Source organism: Mesocricetus auratus, unplaced genomic scaffold (assembly GCF_017639785.1).
Source record: "Mesocricetus auratus isolate SY011 unplaced genomic scaffold, BCM_Maur_2.0 Super-Scaffold_100022, whole genome shotgun sequence".
NCBI lineage: Eukaryota > Metazoa > Chordata > Mammalia > Rodentia > Cricetidae > Mesocricetus > Mesocricetus auratus.
In genome coordinates, this window is record NW_024429203.1 from 16,897,012 (window position 1) to 16,914,791 (window position 17,780).

The following is a 17,780-nucleotide window of genomic DNA, read 5'->3' on the forward strand; positions in this document are numbered from 1 at the left end:
AGAGTTGAGTGCTTCAAAGTCTCTTACTTTCTGAGTTATAGGTCTGTGTGTTAGTTACTGCATACAGCAAGAACAAACGTCTCTAATGAGGGCTGAGTGATGTACTGATCTATGGATATTGCCATATAGGGAACATGGGGAGGAATAAGCATTGGTAAGGGCCCTTTGAAAAGTCATATGGAAACTTACTACTGTAGAGACTTCCTAAAATATGTACACATATAAAGGGAATTTACCTGGAATAACCATATATGAAGAAGATAATGCCCCAACCAGACATCCAGTACCACTAATTGGTTACATCTTTTTGAGTCATTGGCCAAAAGGGCCTCACAGATCAATTTCACCAAGACATTGCTAATGCTATTGGTTACCCTCTATAACCTGAGAAACTTCACCCTCACTGACTAGTATTCACAGTGCTGGAAGGTACTATGTACACCGCAGCAGGAGGAAAGCCATCACCAGTCTCACTCAGCTACAATTCTGATTAGCGACAACAGTGACTTGCCTATAAGATATGCCTATGGGTACAATAGTGGCAGAAATGCTGTAGGAGTAAAGGTTTTGGTTGGTTTTAGAACCTGTTCTGTGAGATAGAAACGAACACCTGACTGTAAATAAGGTTAAGAGCCCGAGATAGGTCATGGGCCCTAGGAGAAAAAAACTATTAATAGTATTCTGCTAAATGAACATAGCAATGAAATGACTCCTAAGGCCATATGGCTTCATCATTTTGATCATATTTTTTAGGGAGGGATTCCTACCTTGTGATTATTACAGATACCTGGACACATAGAACTTGCCAGTTGTCATGCCAGTTGACAGTGATTCATTTTTCATATATATGCAAAGCTCAGGAGGACACCGTTCCTTGCATGGAAACTGAGAGACTTGAGTAAGGATAGAATAAGCTGCTGAAGGCTGTAGGAGGCAGGTTTAGACTGCCAAGAGGCTGACTCTGTCCTTTTCATCTGAGATACCATTGATTTACTTGAATTATTCTGAGGACAGTCAGGAAACTGAAATTCTAGGATACTTGGGGATAAGTAAGTTCACTTGCCTGGTATGCACTATAAAGTCAGTTTCTCAGGTAGAGTGCTTTGTCAGGAGACCAAAGTAAGGACTAGAATGTACAGGCAGGCAGCCTGAGACTCCCTGATACACTTAGCAGCTGATAAAGCATATAATGCTGGTCTTAATTTTAGGTTACATACTGTATGCACACATTCACATACACAAAATCACTTACATACTTTCTTTATGCAAAGATATGCACACATATATGGGCACATACATTAAAGATGAAATAAAAAGATGTAAAAATGAAATGTAGCATTTTGATTGTCTATGCCAAATAACTAGTTCTGTTTTGTATATAGTAACAAACTTACTAAGTGACAAGTTTCTTCAGGAAAAAAAATTCAGAGCTGGGAAGTCAAGTTTGGTTTCATAATCAATGCATATGGATGGAGAGGCCTATTAGGAATAAAAATCATATTAATTTTGGTTGCCATTTTTGTATTGTGCAAAGTGAACATAACTAGTTTGGGCTACAATTTCTTTTGCATGGGATATAAGAGACGAAGAAAACTTTTCCTTCTTTGGTGGGCACATAAGCCCAGGTGATGCTGGTATCAGAAGAGAACTAAGACCAGATGGTGGCACTTTTAGCAGACTGGACAGCTGGGTGGAACACGTGCCACTGGCTTCTTCCTTTATGTTCTCTCTAATGCTGGGCTCCCTGCCCTTGGCCTTTCTACTGTCTGATCATCCTGAATTGTCCCAGCCACCTTGCTGCTCTCTCCCCCTATTTTTATTCTGTTGGTTTCATGTTTATTTTTCCTGGCTCCACTTATTAAAATCAGTCTATGCATAAACTACACATAACTACCAGACAGTTTGGGTAGATACAAGTCTACCTGATAGAACAAAGGAACCAAAACAAAAAGGGTGATTAAAGATGAGCTTTGTTTGTATGTGTGCATTTGAATGTGTGTATTTTGTAAGGTAGCATATAGAGAAATGGATTCCTTCTTGACATATACATATGGCATTATTATTTTTCTTAGTCCTTATATTTCTCCATAGGCTTCCACCAGATGGTTCCCTCTCTGCCCTAAATTATTCCTAACTTTTGTTTTCTTATTACACATATTCCTTTACCTCAATTGAGATATCCTCTTCTCTCATGGCTCCATTATTAGTTTCATGACACCATCCTTCAAATAAGTACACACACATAGCTGTAGAAATCTAGGTTAAAAATGCTGGAGCCTTTGAGGTTATGATGTGTTTGCATATTTAAAAGAATCTCAATTTGAACTTTATTTTTGAGCTCAGCATGGCCACACATGTTTTCAATTCCTGAAATTAAGAACCTAAGGTGGGAAGATTCTAAGCCTGGAACACACAGTGAAACTTTGTCTCAAATAAAATAAAACAAGTTTTATTCTTAAATGTAACTTCTTACCAAAAAGCAATGAAAAAATATCAAAGGTAATTTTGAGATATAAAATTAGTATTTCCAAAATAGAAGTTATTTTTAAAGAGAAGGTTGTTATGAAAAGGTGAGGAAATTTGCAATAAAGAAAAACATGAGATAGAAATGTAGGAAAGGGAGCTAACTACTTGATTAATAAAATTCTATAAAGGTTATTTGGTTGGTTTTAATACTAATAAGAGTAAGTTTGAGGTTTACATGATTTCAGGAATGTTTTTGAGTGAAATATTTTCTCAAATACTAGGAGCAAATAGTGTGAGTGCTGATAACACACAGCTGGACTGGCATCAGAAAGCCCCCTTCCAAGTCTTCGTGAGTAGGCTGCTGAGGTGAGATAGGAGAAATATGGGATAGAATTCAGATTGGAGGCTTAGAAATTAATGTCTTTATCAGGCTGAGAACACAGGAGGAGACTATTGTAGGGATAATATAAATTATTTTCCATAGTTGATTTTTAGGTGTGTGTGAGATATTCAAGTGGAGATGTTTGGGGATGTGTGGACAGTATAAGGCTGAGCTAGACATGAACCTATGGTCAGTTGTCAGTTGCATAACATGGAGCTGTCTTAGCCACTGTAGATTTATTTCATGTTCATTTTGGGGCTTACTAGTGTGTGGCATTGGCCAATGGCCAATACAATGGAGTATGTACTTATAGTAAAGATAAGATGTGTAAACAGGGATCTATGAGCTGTTCCAGGGCTAGAGGCTGCCAACACTGACCAGAAAAAATATTTAGATTATATAATATTACAATAGTGGACATATTATGACTAATTTTAGCAGAGCCTAGGCATTCTTAAGCTTGGCTACGCAAGGGGATTTTTGTCTACCAGAAGCTCATTATAAGTTTAGTAGACTTGTCTTCCCACTGTGAATTGAGGTCCTGAGAAAAAGGCCACACCCATATTAAAATTCTTTCTGAAAGTTCAATTGATGGGTTATGGAGAGTTAGGATTTTACAGGTTGGAAGGCAAGACTGTCTTTGGCTCTCTAACTGGACATTCATTGTCCACATTGTGTGTGACCTAACATGATCGTTCCTATTAGGTGACTATTTGTCAATCTCTCTCTATTTTCTACCATTCTATAGGCTAAGAATGTCATCAGATAGTATCTGAGATCTGAAGCAGAGATTTCTTTGCTTCATTGTAACCTGCCATCTTACTTTACTGTTGCTATGAAAAAATACCTTAACAAAGGAAACTTATTAAAAGAAGTGTTTAATGTTTAATTTGAGCTTATGTTTTTAGAAGGTTAGAGCCCTTGATGGTGGCAGGAACAGCCAAGAGCTTACATCTTGATTTGCAAGTAGGAGGGAAGGAGAGAGAGAGAGAGAGAGAGAGAGAGAGAGAGAGAGAGAGAGAGAGAGAGAGAGAGAGAGAGAGAGAGCAGACAAAGATAAACAATAAACAGATAAACTCAGAATGAATCTTTTGAAAGCTCAAAGTTTGTCCCCAGTGACACGACACACCTTCTCCCATTAGGCCATATTTCCTAATCCTTCCCAAACAGTTCCACTAACTAAGGGACAAGTATGGGGTTCCACCTTCATTCAAACTACTTGCTGTTTCAATCAACACACTTTAAAAATGCTTAAGATTATATGTGCATGCATGTGTGCTCTCTCTCTCTCTCTCTCTCTCTCTCTCTCTCTTTCTGTCTCTCAAAGTAAAAATTGCGTCCAATAAACTGTATCTTATTCCCTTTGAGGTGACTGTTTCTTACAGCAATACAAATGTTGCTGTTGGTTTTAGATGATGTACATTTTTGTAACCTTGTGGTGAGATGTATAAGAAGGCTCTAGAGAGCTTTGGACCTTTCCAAGGCCTATGTTTTAGGTGCTGAACTATATCATTTATCCATAATAAAGTTTTTTAAGTGTAAATGGTTAGTCCTTTTTAGCAAATGAATACTTGATATAACTACAACATAGTTAACACATTAAAGACGGTAAGCTACAGTAGTGGATGAAATTATTCCCAGGCAATTACATGGGATGAAGAGCTAAGAAAAATAAGGATGGAGAATTGAAGAACTTCCATGTTTATTGATGGAAAGGGATGAAGCCATGAAGTGTGACATGCATAACTTCCCGGGCTAGGTAAAACACATTTTGATCATTCATTTACAGAAGAGGGAAACTTAGGCTGAAAACATTTAGACTTTTCCAGGCCACAAAACTACGTGTGTAGTCCTGCTTGGTTCTTTGAACTACAGCACATTAATTCTAGAGTAAAACTGGTCCTAAGAAGACACTCCCCTACCAGAAGCTTGAAAAGTCTGGTAAAATTTTACAGAGAGGTTTTATGGCTTTCTGTCCAGCAGAGATGTTAAAAAATAGCAAAGAGCCTTTACCATCCTGCAATTAGGGTTTTTGAGACATTTCTGTTCAACAGAAAGTCTGTTGCTTTCTACTGATTAGCAAGTCTTCATGCTTGCAATTTACTAAGACCATTTGACATCACCATCAATGCCAAACGTTACCTTCTTCCAGCAAGTTGTCTTTATATGATGCCATGGTATCTCCTTGCATTTCCCTCTCTAACACAACCTTGGGCCGCAATGTTCCCTTTACACACCTGGAAAGCACATATTTTATGCTGCCAGTGCTGGTATAATTTGCTTTTTAAAAATATAGCACATATATTTCTGAGATGAATGTCACTTAAAAATGGATTCCTATTTTAAGAGCTCCAAACTGTGGGCTATGATGAGACTGTGAGCTGGGCAGCTCTTAACTTCAGAAGTCTTTTTGTAGCTTTTTGTTACCGAGTAACTTTCCTTTTGCTAGTCCTTAGAAATCTCAGGAGGGTCCTTCTAATGAAAAAACTCTTGGTACTGGAAGTATCTTTCAATATGGGTGCACCATAAAGCGTAGGGGTGAGACATGCAAGTTTAAAATCTTAAAGATTCAGTCAAGTTATGTGTATATAATCTATATTATTTAGTTTTAGACGTTGACTCACCCTGTAGTTATTTATTTATGGAAAACTTGAAATGAGCTTTACTAGTATTTGACAAAAATAAATGTATCCTTGAATTCATTATTTTTGAATGTGGGTTTATATTGAACATATTATTTTCCACGTTATTTAGTAAACATTGCTAATGAATATATTTATTCATCATTTTAGTTTATATTGGGCATGCAGGGTAATTAGCATTTGAACATGTGATGCTAACTTCAATAGCATGTAGCATAGCTGGAGCTGAGGTAATTGACACCCTGGATTCCTAATACAAAGACAGATAAATATTTAAGAAGAAAGAAACACTAATTACCCTAATTTTATTACTATAGATCATTTAAATTCAACAAACTGTTATACTCTATCTTATAAGCAGATAGCATTGCAATGCTGATAGAAATATAAATCTTACATCTATTTAAAAGTTAGATAAAAGGCAGAATTTGACCAAGTAACTATAACGAGAAACAAGTGAATAAGAACCTTGTGTTTTATTAATGCAGAGATAATTATTAAATATTGATATCTAATCCTAAAATCTATCTGTCATTGTGTTGATATCTCTGTTTACAGATTTCATCATTGTGACCCAAACAGTTTAAACTCACTAGGCAATGAAAGAGGTGATTAGAACACAGGTTATTCGGCTACAAAGCCTTCCAGGATAGCCATAGACCTTTGCCTTCTCTAACACATCCCTGTTTTAAAAAATTAAGTAACTGAGTTCTTGATCATTTCTTTTTCTATTTTCTTCATTCTTTATGAATTTCATGCATAATATATAATGTGTTTCGATCATATCAACTCCTTACTGCCCCTCCAACTCCTCTCTGACTCTGTCCCTTATCTCCCTTCCAACTTCATGTTCTTTTTCTGTAGCCAACTGAGTTCAGCAGGTTTTGCCCCTATGTGCAGGGGAGTAGGGTCATCAACCGGAGCATGAGCAACCTGCCAGGAGCCACACCCTTTAAGAGAACTGATTCTTTCTACCCCTAGCGACCTTCAACTGCCAAAGCTCTTCAGCTGCGTGGGGGTGCTTCATGAACTCCTCCCCATCTATGGGGAATGTTGACTGTCTCCTGGAAACACAAATTCTGTGAGTCTATGAATGTGACAGCCCTGATATATCCAGAAAATATCGTTTAGCAGCAATCCTTGTCTCTTACAATCTTTCTACACCCTTTCCTACAATGTTTTCTGAGCCATAAGGGCAGGGTTATGATACAGATATACCATTCAGGGACTGGCAATTCATACTTATTCATTCTGTGTAGTCTGACCAGCTATCAGTCACTGTAACCATCATCTACTATACAATGAAACTTCTCTCACAAGAACTGAGGGCTGCCCTAATAGAGATGACCAGCTTGAAGACAACTTGATACTATGTCCTTTTAGCAAAATAGTAACAATAGATTCCCCCTTAGTATCTATAACCAGCATGGGATGTTGGCCAGGTTTGTACTGCCAGGAATGAGTTCCAGTCCGTGTAGTGGATTGAAAATCTAATCTGAAAGAGGTAGTTATCTCTGTAACATTCATGTGACATTGCACCAGTGGGCATATCTTTGTATACTGGTCATTGTTGTAGCTCCTAGGATCCAGAACTTGGTAAGACTGTTGATGATTTTTATTCACTAGTAGTTTATATAGCATCTTCTGGCACTTTAAAGCAGCTTCTAGGGAGGAAGTTTCCAGCCCTATATCTTCATGTTCTATGACACGAGTATGTTACATTGTCAGAAATAGCAAATAATCACCAAGTTTTGATGGATAACAAAGAACAATGTTAATAGTAGCCTGTTTTGTTGGAGGGTGGTCTATGGGACACCACCTGAAAAAATACCTTAGAGGCTAGTATCCTACACTTGACATTTTACTGATATGGTAACAAAGAGAAACATTGTCTCTCTGTGTAAGGTAACTCCACTTAAGCTCTTGATACACACACACACACACACACACACACACACACACACACTTTTAATTAAGGAAACTTGTAAAATAGTAAGTTTCTACATGGATCTTTCAAACTTCTTTAGTTTTTTTCTATAACTTTCCTTCTCCCTCCTCTCTTCTACTCTCCCAGCCTTCTTTTCATTAGCCACATCCATCATTCCATTGGTTCCCCTTATTCCATCTGTATTCTTTCTTCCCCTTAAAAATTCCCTCATGGCATTTTTCTAGTTTCCCGATTTTTCCAAGTGCTCCAAGGTAATCACACTCATCTAAAGATTCAAAGCTAGAATAACACTTGAGAGCGAACATATGGTGTTTGGTTTTGGGGTCTGGGTTACCTTATTCAGAATGTTTTCCCTAGATCCATCCACTCATACTCATTGAGAATTTCATACACGTGTATAACACATTATAATTATTCCCAGCTCCCATCCTCCCCTTTCTCTGTCAACACTCCCCCTCCTACCTGTCTGCTTTCTGCATTCATGTCTTTTTGTTTTGTTTTCTGATCTGTGAGTTTAATCAGGGTTGTTTTGTAACCTCAGTGTGAACTGTCCATTAGAGCAACAGTTTCCTTTTCCTTTTGCATATTGTGTGTGGTTATTTTGTTTCACACTTAGCTCAACCTGTGTCTTCCATAATCCTCTCTAACATATGCCTTAATATTTTCTCTCAAACTCTTATACTAAGAACCTTTTAAAATTTCACAGTTCAAATAAAAATTGATGTATAGTATTTATACTTTTTGAGGTAATATTAAATTTAATGTTATATATTTATTATATATAATTAATAATTATAGTATTATAGTTTGCCCTATATATTTGATTGGTAATGATCAAATTGCATGCTTGGCCTTTTGATTTCTTCTAACACCATTGTTTGTGCATATTGGGTCTTTGTGTATATTGGACTTATTTTCATATGCTCTTGGATTTACTTTGAACACCTGGTAGTTGGATCTAAATTCTGTTTGCTCTCCATTTGTGGCTACCCTCATTATAGCTTCTGGGATTGAGGTTTTAGTCACTTTTAACAGGTAACTTTTCAGCACTAGTTCTATCCTTCCCCCATGACCATCATTGTAGCCAATACTGTGGCTCCTCCACCACAGCAAATAGCATTCCAAACTAAAAGGTTGGATTCCTTTGGCTCACAGACATGTTCTTATGCAGAGCAGGGCAATAATAGAGTCTACTTAATACTATTTTTTAAAATAAAAATTATCTGAAGTAATGTATGTAAAGTACTAAAATAAAAGAATTCTATTATTAATATTCCTAATCCATCAGGTGATTTCCCTTTTTGTTTTATATATTTACAGCAATTATGTATAGACTGGAGTATTAAGGAGTTAAAAACAATAAAAGTAAACAGAAACTGAGAATGCAATCTAACTGATGCACAGATTCTAATAATTTGTCTTCTGGAGCTAAAGCAAACTTCTTTCTATCTTTACTTTCTGGGAAGGTTCAGCAGTTTAGGAAACTGTACATGATCACTCTTGCTGCATGGTGATGGTTGATGTTCTTGAGGTGACCTCCTCAGACTAGAAGTATGAGGGTTAATGCACATGCTTCTGAAATATGCGCCTTTCCATGCATCATATAGATAATGACACAATAGAATGCAATAGACATAGAAAAACAGAAGTAAATAAACAGAGATGCATTCTACAAAAATCCCCATTCTGGAAAGAAGAGAGAACTGCAACAAAAGGGATGGTTAAGAATAGTTCTTCCTACACTGCTTTTTGCCTGGGCTTCATCTGCTCCTTAGGGAACATGACTTTAGTGAGTCCCCTGTTGAGAGGATTTGGAGACATAGTTCCCATGGCAACAGACTTCAAAGTAACATAAATGCAGAAACACTTTACTTGCTTATTCTTTCATACCAAGAAGAATCCTCTGCGGTACCAGGAGAAATGTCAACTTTTAATGAAGTCTGAGTGGGCTGTCTGTGCCCCCAAGGAGTCCCTTTCCTGTGGGTCCTATTTCTGGTTTGTAATAATAGTTTTTTAAATTGTAAGTTAACAACAATGAGAATGAGAGGAAAATTGGGATTTATCATAATTACCAGGGCAGTGACACATTTCTAAGCATAAGGTTTACACTTGTTACCAAGAGGTTACTGAAGCAAATTTCATTAAAACATTTTTAAAATATTTGCTTTGACTGTATGCATGTGTGTGTACCATGGACATACATGCCTGGTGCTGATGAAGATCAGAAGAGAATATTAAATTCCCTGGGACTGGAGTTACACATGATTATGAGACACCATGCATGTGCTAGGAATTGAACCCTGGTCCTTTGTAACAGCAGCTACTCTTAGCCACTGCACTGTCTCTCCAGTCCTGAAATATATTTTACAGTGAGCACTGATATACATACAAACATCACCTAACACTCAGACCTAACACCCATGACTGATGCAGGAGTTGCAACTAGCTTGTTAAATGGAATACAAGCAGCTGCTAACAGGATTCTCTTGACAAAAATGACTATAACAGGGTATGGCATGTGAAGGACTCCTAACGAGCTGTAATAATGATTGGGAGCCAGGCTGGCCTGGGACTTTCCCTGAGGCCCTAATGTATGGAGAAAGAAATTAGTTCCTTGTCTAAAACTAGACACATATTGGAAAATTCAGTAATGTCCTAGGGCCTTCGGGTACTGAGGTTTTGGATCATGGCAGACTTTCCTCATCCCTTTGCAAGTCTGTGGTTATCAGTTCCAAGGTTGCTGAGCACTTGGTCTATAGTGCACTTGAGATATCCTGTGCTCTTCTTGTGTAACATTGCTTGAGCAGCTTCCTGCTGACTTTGTCCCATTGTCCCCCTGCAAACTGCATATAAGATGCTGTACTTCTTAATAAATGTGACTGCATGAGCCATCAGCTTGTACAAAACCTCCTGGTCTCCAATTTTCCTGTCTTCTTTTTTTTTTTTAAATCTCATTCCCTGGTTCTCCCTCTCAGGAACCTGTCACTGATGAATGACTTGTTGATCCAGGTCGAGTAAGAATGTCCTGGTAGGTTTGTGAGAACCTTCCAGAGAACCAATGTGGACAAAGAATGGAAGGCAGAGCGCACGTTTAGCACGGGAAGGTTTGAAGAACGTCTGCTGAAACTACAAGTGGGTGCACAACAAAGAAAACGCGAGGCTGGAAGGGAAATCGTCACTTCTACAGTTTAAGCTTTGTGGTATGATTGAGCATGGGTTTTTGAGAGATAGGGCATTGATGGTGGGGTCAGAAACAAGCAAAGGATAAAATAGTGAAGGACCCTGGTACTGTCTTCAGCTATGTGGGGAAGATGAACCTTAGCTAAAGTTTTTTTCTTTTCCTCATTTTTCATTCTTTGATGTTTTCATATGTATATCCTGAGTTTTCACTTATGCTCTCGTCTGTCTTCTTTGCTGAGACATTTCTTCTTCTCAGAAGCTCCCACCCTAATTTGATGTCCCTTAATGACTCTCTGAGTTTAACTATGGTTACTTGTGTGAGTGGAGGGCTATTTACTGGCTATAGCTTTGAAGAAACAAGCACTGCTTCAAAGCTCCCCCAATCACCCTCATTTCTCCATTTTTTTCTATTCAGCCCCCAATTGCCTCTTTCAATCTACATCACTTTCAGCAAGACTTATTCTTTCTCACTCCACCCCTAAATTGTATACATCTTATTTTTGTTTCTGCATATATTTAGAATGTTAAGCAAGTCTTATCCATGCATAAGCCATTATGCCAGGCTCCTCTATTTTCTTGATCTAATTTGGCTCTCATAACACCTTAAAGTTATCATTTTTATCCCTATTTTGTAGATGGGAAGATGGAGAGTTGGTTGTTACTGAACATCTATACCAACAAGCCATGTTCTGCATTTATTCCTAATGGTATAAAATGAACAAACTTACTTGTCATTCATCAGTCCACAGAGGGATCCACTATTATAAGGAACAGAATGTCTCAAGGACAATAGAGTCATGAGTGGAGCTGTTGGATGCTTGGTGATTAAGTGCACAGAACTTTCTGAGTTAGTATCCATTAGTCAGTAAGCTGATAATGATTTGAGATCCAACAGCATTCTGATGTTTGACAGATTATGCTCAAGATACAATTTCTAGAATATGAAATTTCAGGTAATTGATAAATGCAGTTTCTCATGTTTGTTTTTCTGACATGGGATCAAACAGCTCTGGGTAAGAGTATATTCTCCCAGGTCAGGTAAAGTATCTAATACTTTGTTGAGAACTATTCCCATACCACTTTAAGAACATCTTAGCTGGGGTTTCCACAAAAATCTTTGATGGACACAGAAATGTGTGGTGTTGGTAGATTAGTTTTTTTTATTTTTAAGAAAAGATCCTTGGGCTGAAATGGGGTAGTCAATGCAAGCATATAGTCTTGGTTACCTTAATGGGAGTCTTTGGGATATTGCAAAACATGTGACCCATTAGAAAATCAGAGCGGCATTTAACCTTCATTAGTACCTGGCAATGACTTCAATGCCAGGGTTACACAAGCATCTGAATGACTGATGGGTCATCACATGCATTTCACTTTGTGTCTACAGAGACCCATGGCAGAAAGTAGGAGATAATTGGTGCAGTCAAGAAGCAATGTTCTTTGGCCATATCTGGACATAGCTTGCTGCCATAGTAAAAGTATGAGAGGTTGAGTAAAAGGGTAGGAGGAATACACATATCCAATGCAGAGCCCTGGGTGATGGAGACTAAACTCAGGACTTGGAAAAATGTTCAAAGTAGAGGGTAGAGTCACCACAGCTACTCGGCAGGGTCAACATTAGAAAATTTGTAAGATCCTATAAAGTATAGAAAGATAATCTGATCCAGTTACCAAGTACTTGTTATAAAAGTTCCAAATTTTTTATCTTAATGCTGGCTCACTTAACCAATAAATTATATCTGAATTAGAAATTTCAAACAGTACCTGAAGAGCTTTTCCATCAAATGAGTATCTCATTAAATTGATTTGTCTCCCTCAGCATAATCTTACCAAGTCACTCATTTGTTCAATGTGGTCCACAGAACCACATAATCTATATTACTATTGTGATATTCAAGTCTCGTCCCTGCATGACCCTGGGGTGCCATTCCAAGTCTGAGGCCAAACTCTGCAACTGACTTCAAAGGTCAACTGTGAGGGTTGGAAACTCATATTTCATTTTTGATTTTACTACCAAACAGCCCTATGACTATTGGAGTTTCACTATTTCCCCCCATGAAAGTATAGAATTTGAAGGGAGATGTTGGTTACAAAGTCTTAACCCCTGGAGATTCTGATTTATTTTGTTTTCATTGGGGGATCAGGATCCACATTTTAAATGAAGAAAAGTGCAATTGTCTAATTGTGCAGCTAGGGTAAAATGATACTTTTAAATACTGTTTTAAATCTATGTGGTCCTCTGAGTGAGACTGGACTGCCATTAAACTCAAATGAGGCTCAGAGAGCCATGGTCACCAAGGAGGTGAATTTTGTCACAGGAGAGGAATTGGGAACAGAGTAAAGGAAGAGCATCATGACAGTGAATGTGTGGTAGAGAGAAGGGAGTCAACCTATAGCACTTTCTCTGGCTAGGTATCAATTATGGAGAAGCAGCTCATAACTGATAGTGATTTCTCACTAATACCAAGCTCAGACTCTGAGAGACAGCAAGCTGACTTCTGCCGTGGCATGGTACTCTACTGCTCTCTTGATGAACTGAAGGGAAGCAGTCTGTTGTACACCCTCCTCTGAACCAGTGCAGCATTTTATTCTTACTCTTTCTGGACCTTATCATATATCTAGTCGGGTATTGAATCATAATATCTAAGACATGTCAGAGCTTTGAAAGAAAGGATCTTACTTTGTATATTTCATCGTTTCCCATCAGGAGATACTAAAAGTCATTTCGACATTACATTTGAAGTAAGGTGGGCCTAGGTTTAATGTGGTCTCCATAGCTTAACATCTGGAGAATTATTTCATATCTAAAGCTGGGTTGATAAGTGCAGCCCATATGATTCAAGGGTGAAGAAAAATGGGTATTAGATCCTATCATGATGGGTTAGACTAAAGCGCTAGGACAAAACATTTTTTAAAATATGCATTAAATAGTGTGTAGTGGGCTTCAAAAAATCCTTTACATAGTAACGAATATGAACACACACACACACACACACACACACACACACACACACACACACCCCACACTCAATTTGACAAAGGGTTTTCTCTATTCCAGACTGGCCTCGAACTCACTATATAGATGAGGATGACATTGGATCCCGGACCCCATCATGTTCATCCTTCCTGTCTCATATTCCCCATTGCTAGGATTACAGACAAGCACAGCCCAGCCTGGTTTATGTTGAACTGGGGATTACACCCAGAGGGCTTCATGTATGCTAGGCAAACACTTATCAATAAGTTGCATCCTCAGTTCCTCAACAAATATTTTTATTACCAAAAGCCCATTCAATTATTATTAATGCAGTAAGCAAAAATTTTCCTCTTCTTCTTCTTTTTTTTTTTTTTTTTTTTTTTTTTACAGGCTAACATCCCGTGTTGTGTTGTAATCCCCAGGGAATCTCAGGCTTCCTACATTAACCAGGTCCCAGATCTCCAAACCCAGAATGCAATGGTTCAGCCCTCGTTAAAGTCGAAGAAGATCAGGAAGAGCTCCTCTGTGAAGATCTTGTTCTCAACCTTAAGGCGCGTTCTGGCACGCCCACTTGCAGAGGAAGTGGAGGTGTCTGTTTTTAGCGTCTTTGAACCTTTCTGAGCAAAGGGGGATAAGAGCTGGGCAAAAGGCACAGTCCCGGCCACAGGAGCCGAAGGAGGGTGAGCGGTTGGATCTGAGTGAAGATTTGAATGATTGCTAAAGCTCTGAGCAAAACCCCAGCACTCTTCTGCTCTGACTCGGAGACGTTAGCTGGACACCTCGGAAATAGGCTGGCTCCAGCCTCTGAGAGCTCTTCCGGGAGACTGGCACACCTGTGTAAACTTGAACAGAGGCTGGAGTTAGCGGGGCACAACAGCACAGCCAAATTAAAGACCGGAGAGTCCGTCCCCCGTCCCCCCCTGTCCCCCTGGCTCTCTGAGGTCCTTTCTAGCCTCACTGGCTCTTGTGTCTTCCTTGAGGCACCGCGGTGCTGAAGTGCTGCTCAGGCAGCCAGAAACCAGACTCTGCAGAAGTTAAGAATCTCCGCATATGCAATTCTCTAGACCCCGGGAGGCGATGGGGAGGGCAGCAGTGTCTCTGTCTTCCCTACAGTGACCCGCTTCTCTTGTCTCTCTCTCAGCAGAATGCCTTGAGGATGGCAGCTGAGAATGCCTCTTTGCCAGAGTTCATCCTGGCAGGCCTGACAGACCAGCCAGAACTGCGCATGCCCCTCTTCTTCCTGTTCCTAGGCTTCTACATGGTCACGGTGGTGGGGAACCTGGGCCTGATTACCCTGATAGGGCTGAACTCTCATTTGCACACCCCCATGTACTTTTTCCTCTTCAACTTGTCTCTCATAGATTTCTGCTATTCCACTGTTATCACACCCAAAATGCTGGTGAGTTTCGTCTCGAAGAAAAACATCATCTCCTACCCTGGGTGTATGACTCAGCTCTTTTTCTTCCTTTTCTTTGTCGTCTCCGAGTCCTTCATCCTGTCAGCAATGGCATATGACAGGTACGTCGCCATCTGTAACCCTCTGACGTACACCATGACCATGTCTCCCCGGGTGTGCTTACTCCTTTTGCTAGGTGTCTATGTGATGGGATTTGCTGGAGCCATGGTCCACACAGCATTCATGGTGAGACTAACCTTCTGTGCTGACAGCCTTGTCAACCACTACATGTGTGACATCCTTCCTCTTCTGGAACGCTCTTGCACCAGCACCTATGTGAATGAGCTGGTGGTCTTCGTTGTTGTGGGCATTGATATTGGAGTACCTACAATCACCATCTTCATTTCTTATGCCCTCATCCTGTCCAGCATCCTCCGCATCAGTTCCACGGAGGGCAGGTCTAAAGCCTTCAGCACCTGTAGCTCCCACATAATTGCAGTTTCTCTTTTTTTCGGGTCAGGTGCATTCATGTATCTCAAACCTTCTTCCCTTTTGCCTATGAACCAGGGGAAAGTGTCCTCCTTGTTTTATACCATTGTGGTGCCCATGCTCAATCCATTAATCTACAGCTTGAGGAATAAGGATGTCAAAGTTGCTCTGAAAAAAACATTGAAGAAAAGTTCGTTTTCCTAAGAAAAGGGCAATGTTTTGAATAGTCAATCTTTTCACCTTTCATATATGACTGGGTTAGCATATGTTACACTGAGGAAAATTTCACTTTTCCATGACTGAGTTCATTTTCTCCATTTGAAAGTTTCATTAGCTGATTCTTAAAGCTGCAGAGGGCTCATATTTAGCCAGCCTTTTGGAGGACCACACAAAACAATTCTTATTGCTGGGAGTGGATGCCTATTTATGTCCCTTCATGGTGTGTGTTTGTGAGAGAGAGAGAGAGAAAGAGAGAGAGAGAGAGGAGAGAGAGAGAGAGAGAGAGAGAGAGAGAGAGAGAGAGAGAGAGAGAGAGAGAGAGTCTCAGCAGAACAGCAGGTAGACCACAGGTTGTATATTTCTCATACTGGTTGCTTTCCATCATAGCTTACTTTCTTCCTCTCTCAGGCCGTGCATGGAAGACTTCATTTTAACCGTGAGCTGGGATAGATGTTAAAGTCTGGTTGTGACTATAGAAATTTTATGCAACTTTTAAGGGCTAATTTTAGATGGAACAATTTTTTTTTGCAGAAAGGTAGGAGGTTTAGGATTTTGTTAAGAAGGTCTTGATAAAATGGCCAGAAAAGTTACTGAGGCATTTTATAGATTTTAGAGGAAGTGTGTTATGACTTACAGGGTAGTAACATGAAACCTCTCAAGACAGTGATGTGGAAACCTGGATGTTCCAGGGTTTGGTGGTGCTGCTGCCTGGAAGAACTTAGAGAAAATGTTAAGCTTCTGAATGGTGGACACTTTCTTTTGCCAGGAAACAAGACCCTCTGTATCTCAGACTGGTTTCAGTTTCACTATGCGGTGAGGCTAGTTTTGAACTCTTGATCTTCATGCCTCTACCTCCCAAGAGCTGGAATTACAGGCATGTACCACCATGCCTAGATCAATTAAAGAATTTGTATATTACTTCAAACAAATTAATTTCCTTCTTTTAATATTACATTTGTAAAGTTAGCATGGAGAAGTGTATAGTAGCTCAAGGTTATTGGTTAAGAACCTGGAGAATATTTTAGGAGCACATAACTGTTTGCGTTACAAGTCGTAATCAGGTTAGCCCCACTGTGACCAATTAGTGAAAGAAATGTGCATGGAAAGTTACAGCTGTTGCAAGCAACAGAGACTGTGAAGTTCGTACCTTTTCAGATCAACTCGCTGCCACTTGGTACCTTTTCTCTCCATGTCTTAGATGAAATTCTCTAATGATCTTCTTCCCTTTCTTCTGGGTGATTTTTGTGGGTCAAGTTGACTGCAATCTTGACAATGGAATCAGGAAGCAAGCAAAGAGTGATATGGTGGCATTTATTTCTGGACTTCTTCCAGTTAGGCAAAAGGGGGCAGTAACTAAAAGCTCCATTTTCTTTCTTTCTTTTTTTTTTTTTTTTTTTGGTTTTTTCGAGACAGGGTTTCTCTGTATTGTTTCAGAGGCTATCGGTCCAGCCCAGCCTCGAACTCACAGAAATCCGCCTGCCTCTGCCTCCCGAGTGCTGGGATTAAAGGCGTGCGCCACCAACACCCGGCAAAAGCTCCATTTTCTATTGAGCGTCCCTCCCTTGATTCTTCCTGCCAAGACACCATAGTGCATCCTCTAATGCTTTTGCTGGACAAGCTTGGCAGTCCCTTTGTGATTTTCTCCACCACAATCGTGCCCAAACCCGTGCAAATAGTTATTACATTGTACTTTTAATGACTTTGTTTGACTGGATTATTTGTTTTCTCCTGGGACTCATGGGGATACCTCCCAGTGAGAGGTGGATGAGCTGATAGACCCCATACTCATAGATTATTAAGCTGATGTCATCATGTGAAACCTTTTGGTTTCTAAGAAAAGTATGAATGGTAGATCTTTTTTTTTTTTTTTTTTTGGTGAAGTAATGATATGTAAAATGTTTGTCTCCAGGAGCTGTCTTTAGAAACAGCCTTTTCCTTCTCAAAAATGAGAAGTTTGAACAGATGTATATAGTTTTACCTCTTGGATTAATGCAGATCTATGAAGATAAAATCATAGGAGTGAGCATGGATGCAGGAACAGTAGAATTTGGACAAATAGAGCAAGGAGAGGGAAGACAGCA

The 17,780-nt window shown here is 39.4% G+C and overlaps 1 protein-coding gene across 3 annotated transcripts; it reads left to right on the forward strand.

Annotated features, from left to right (window-relative positions):
* Positions 1 to 5,326: 5,326 nt before the first annotated feature.
* On the forward strand, positions 5,327 to 15,926 carry LOC101833995 (olfactory receptor 145). 3 transcript variants are annotated; one of them, XM_040729946.1, is made up of 2 exons: positions 5,327 to 5,366; positions 14,780 to 15,926. In XM_040729946.1, the coding sequence occupies exons 1-2, from the start codon at positions 5,327 to 5,329 to the stop codon at positions 15,682 to 15,684; spliced, it is 945 nt and encodes a 314-aa protein (XP_040585880.1). In that variant the 3' UTR covers positions 15,685 to 15,926. The 3 variants fall into 3 exon arrangements, with proteins under 3 accessions (XP_040585880.1, XP_040585881.1, XP_021080128.1); XM_040729947.1 differs by lacking the exon at positions 5,327 to 5,366 and adding an exon at positions 12,644 to 12,655 and having other exon boundaries at positions 14,764 to 15,926; XM_021224469.2 differs by lacking the exon at positions 5,327 to 5,366 and having other exon boundaries at positions 14,585 to 15,926.
* The last annotated feature ends 1,854 nt before the right edge of the window (positions 15,927 to 17,780 follow it).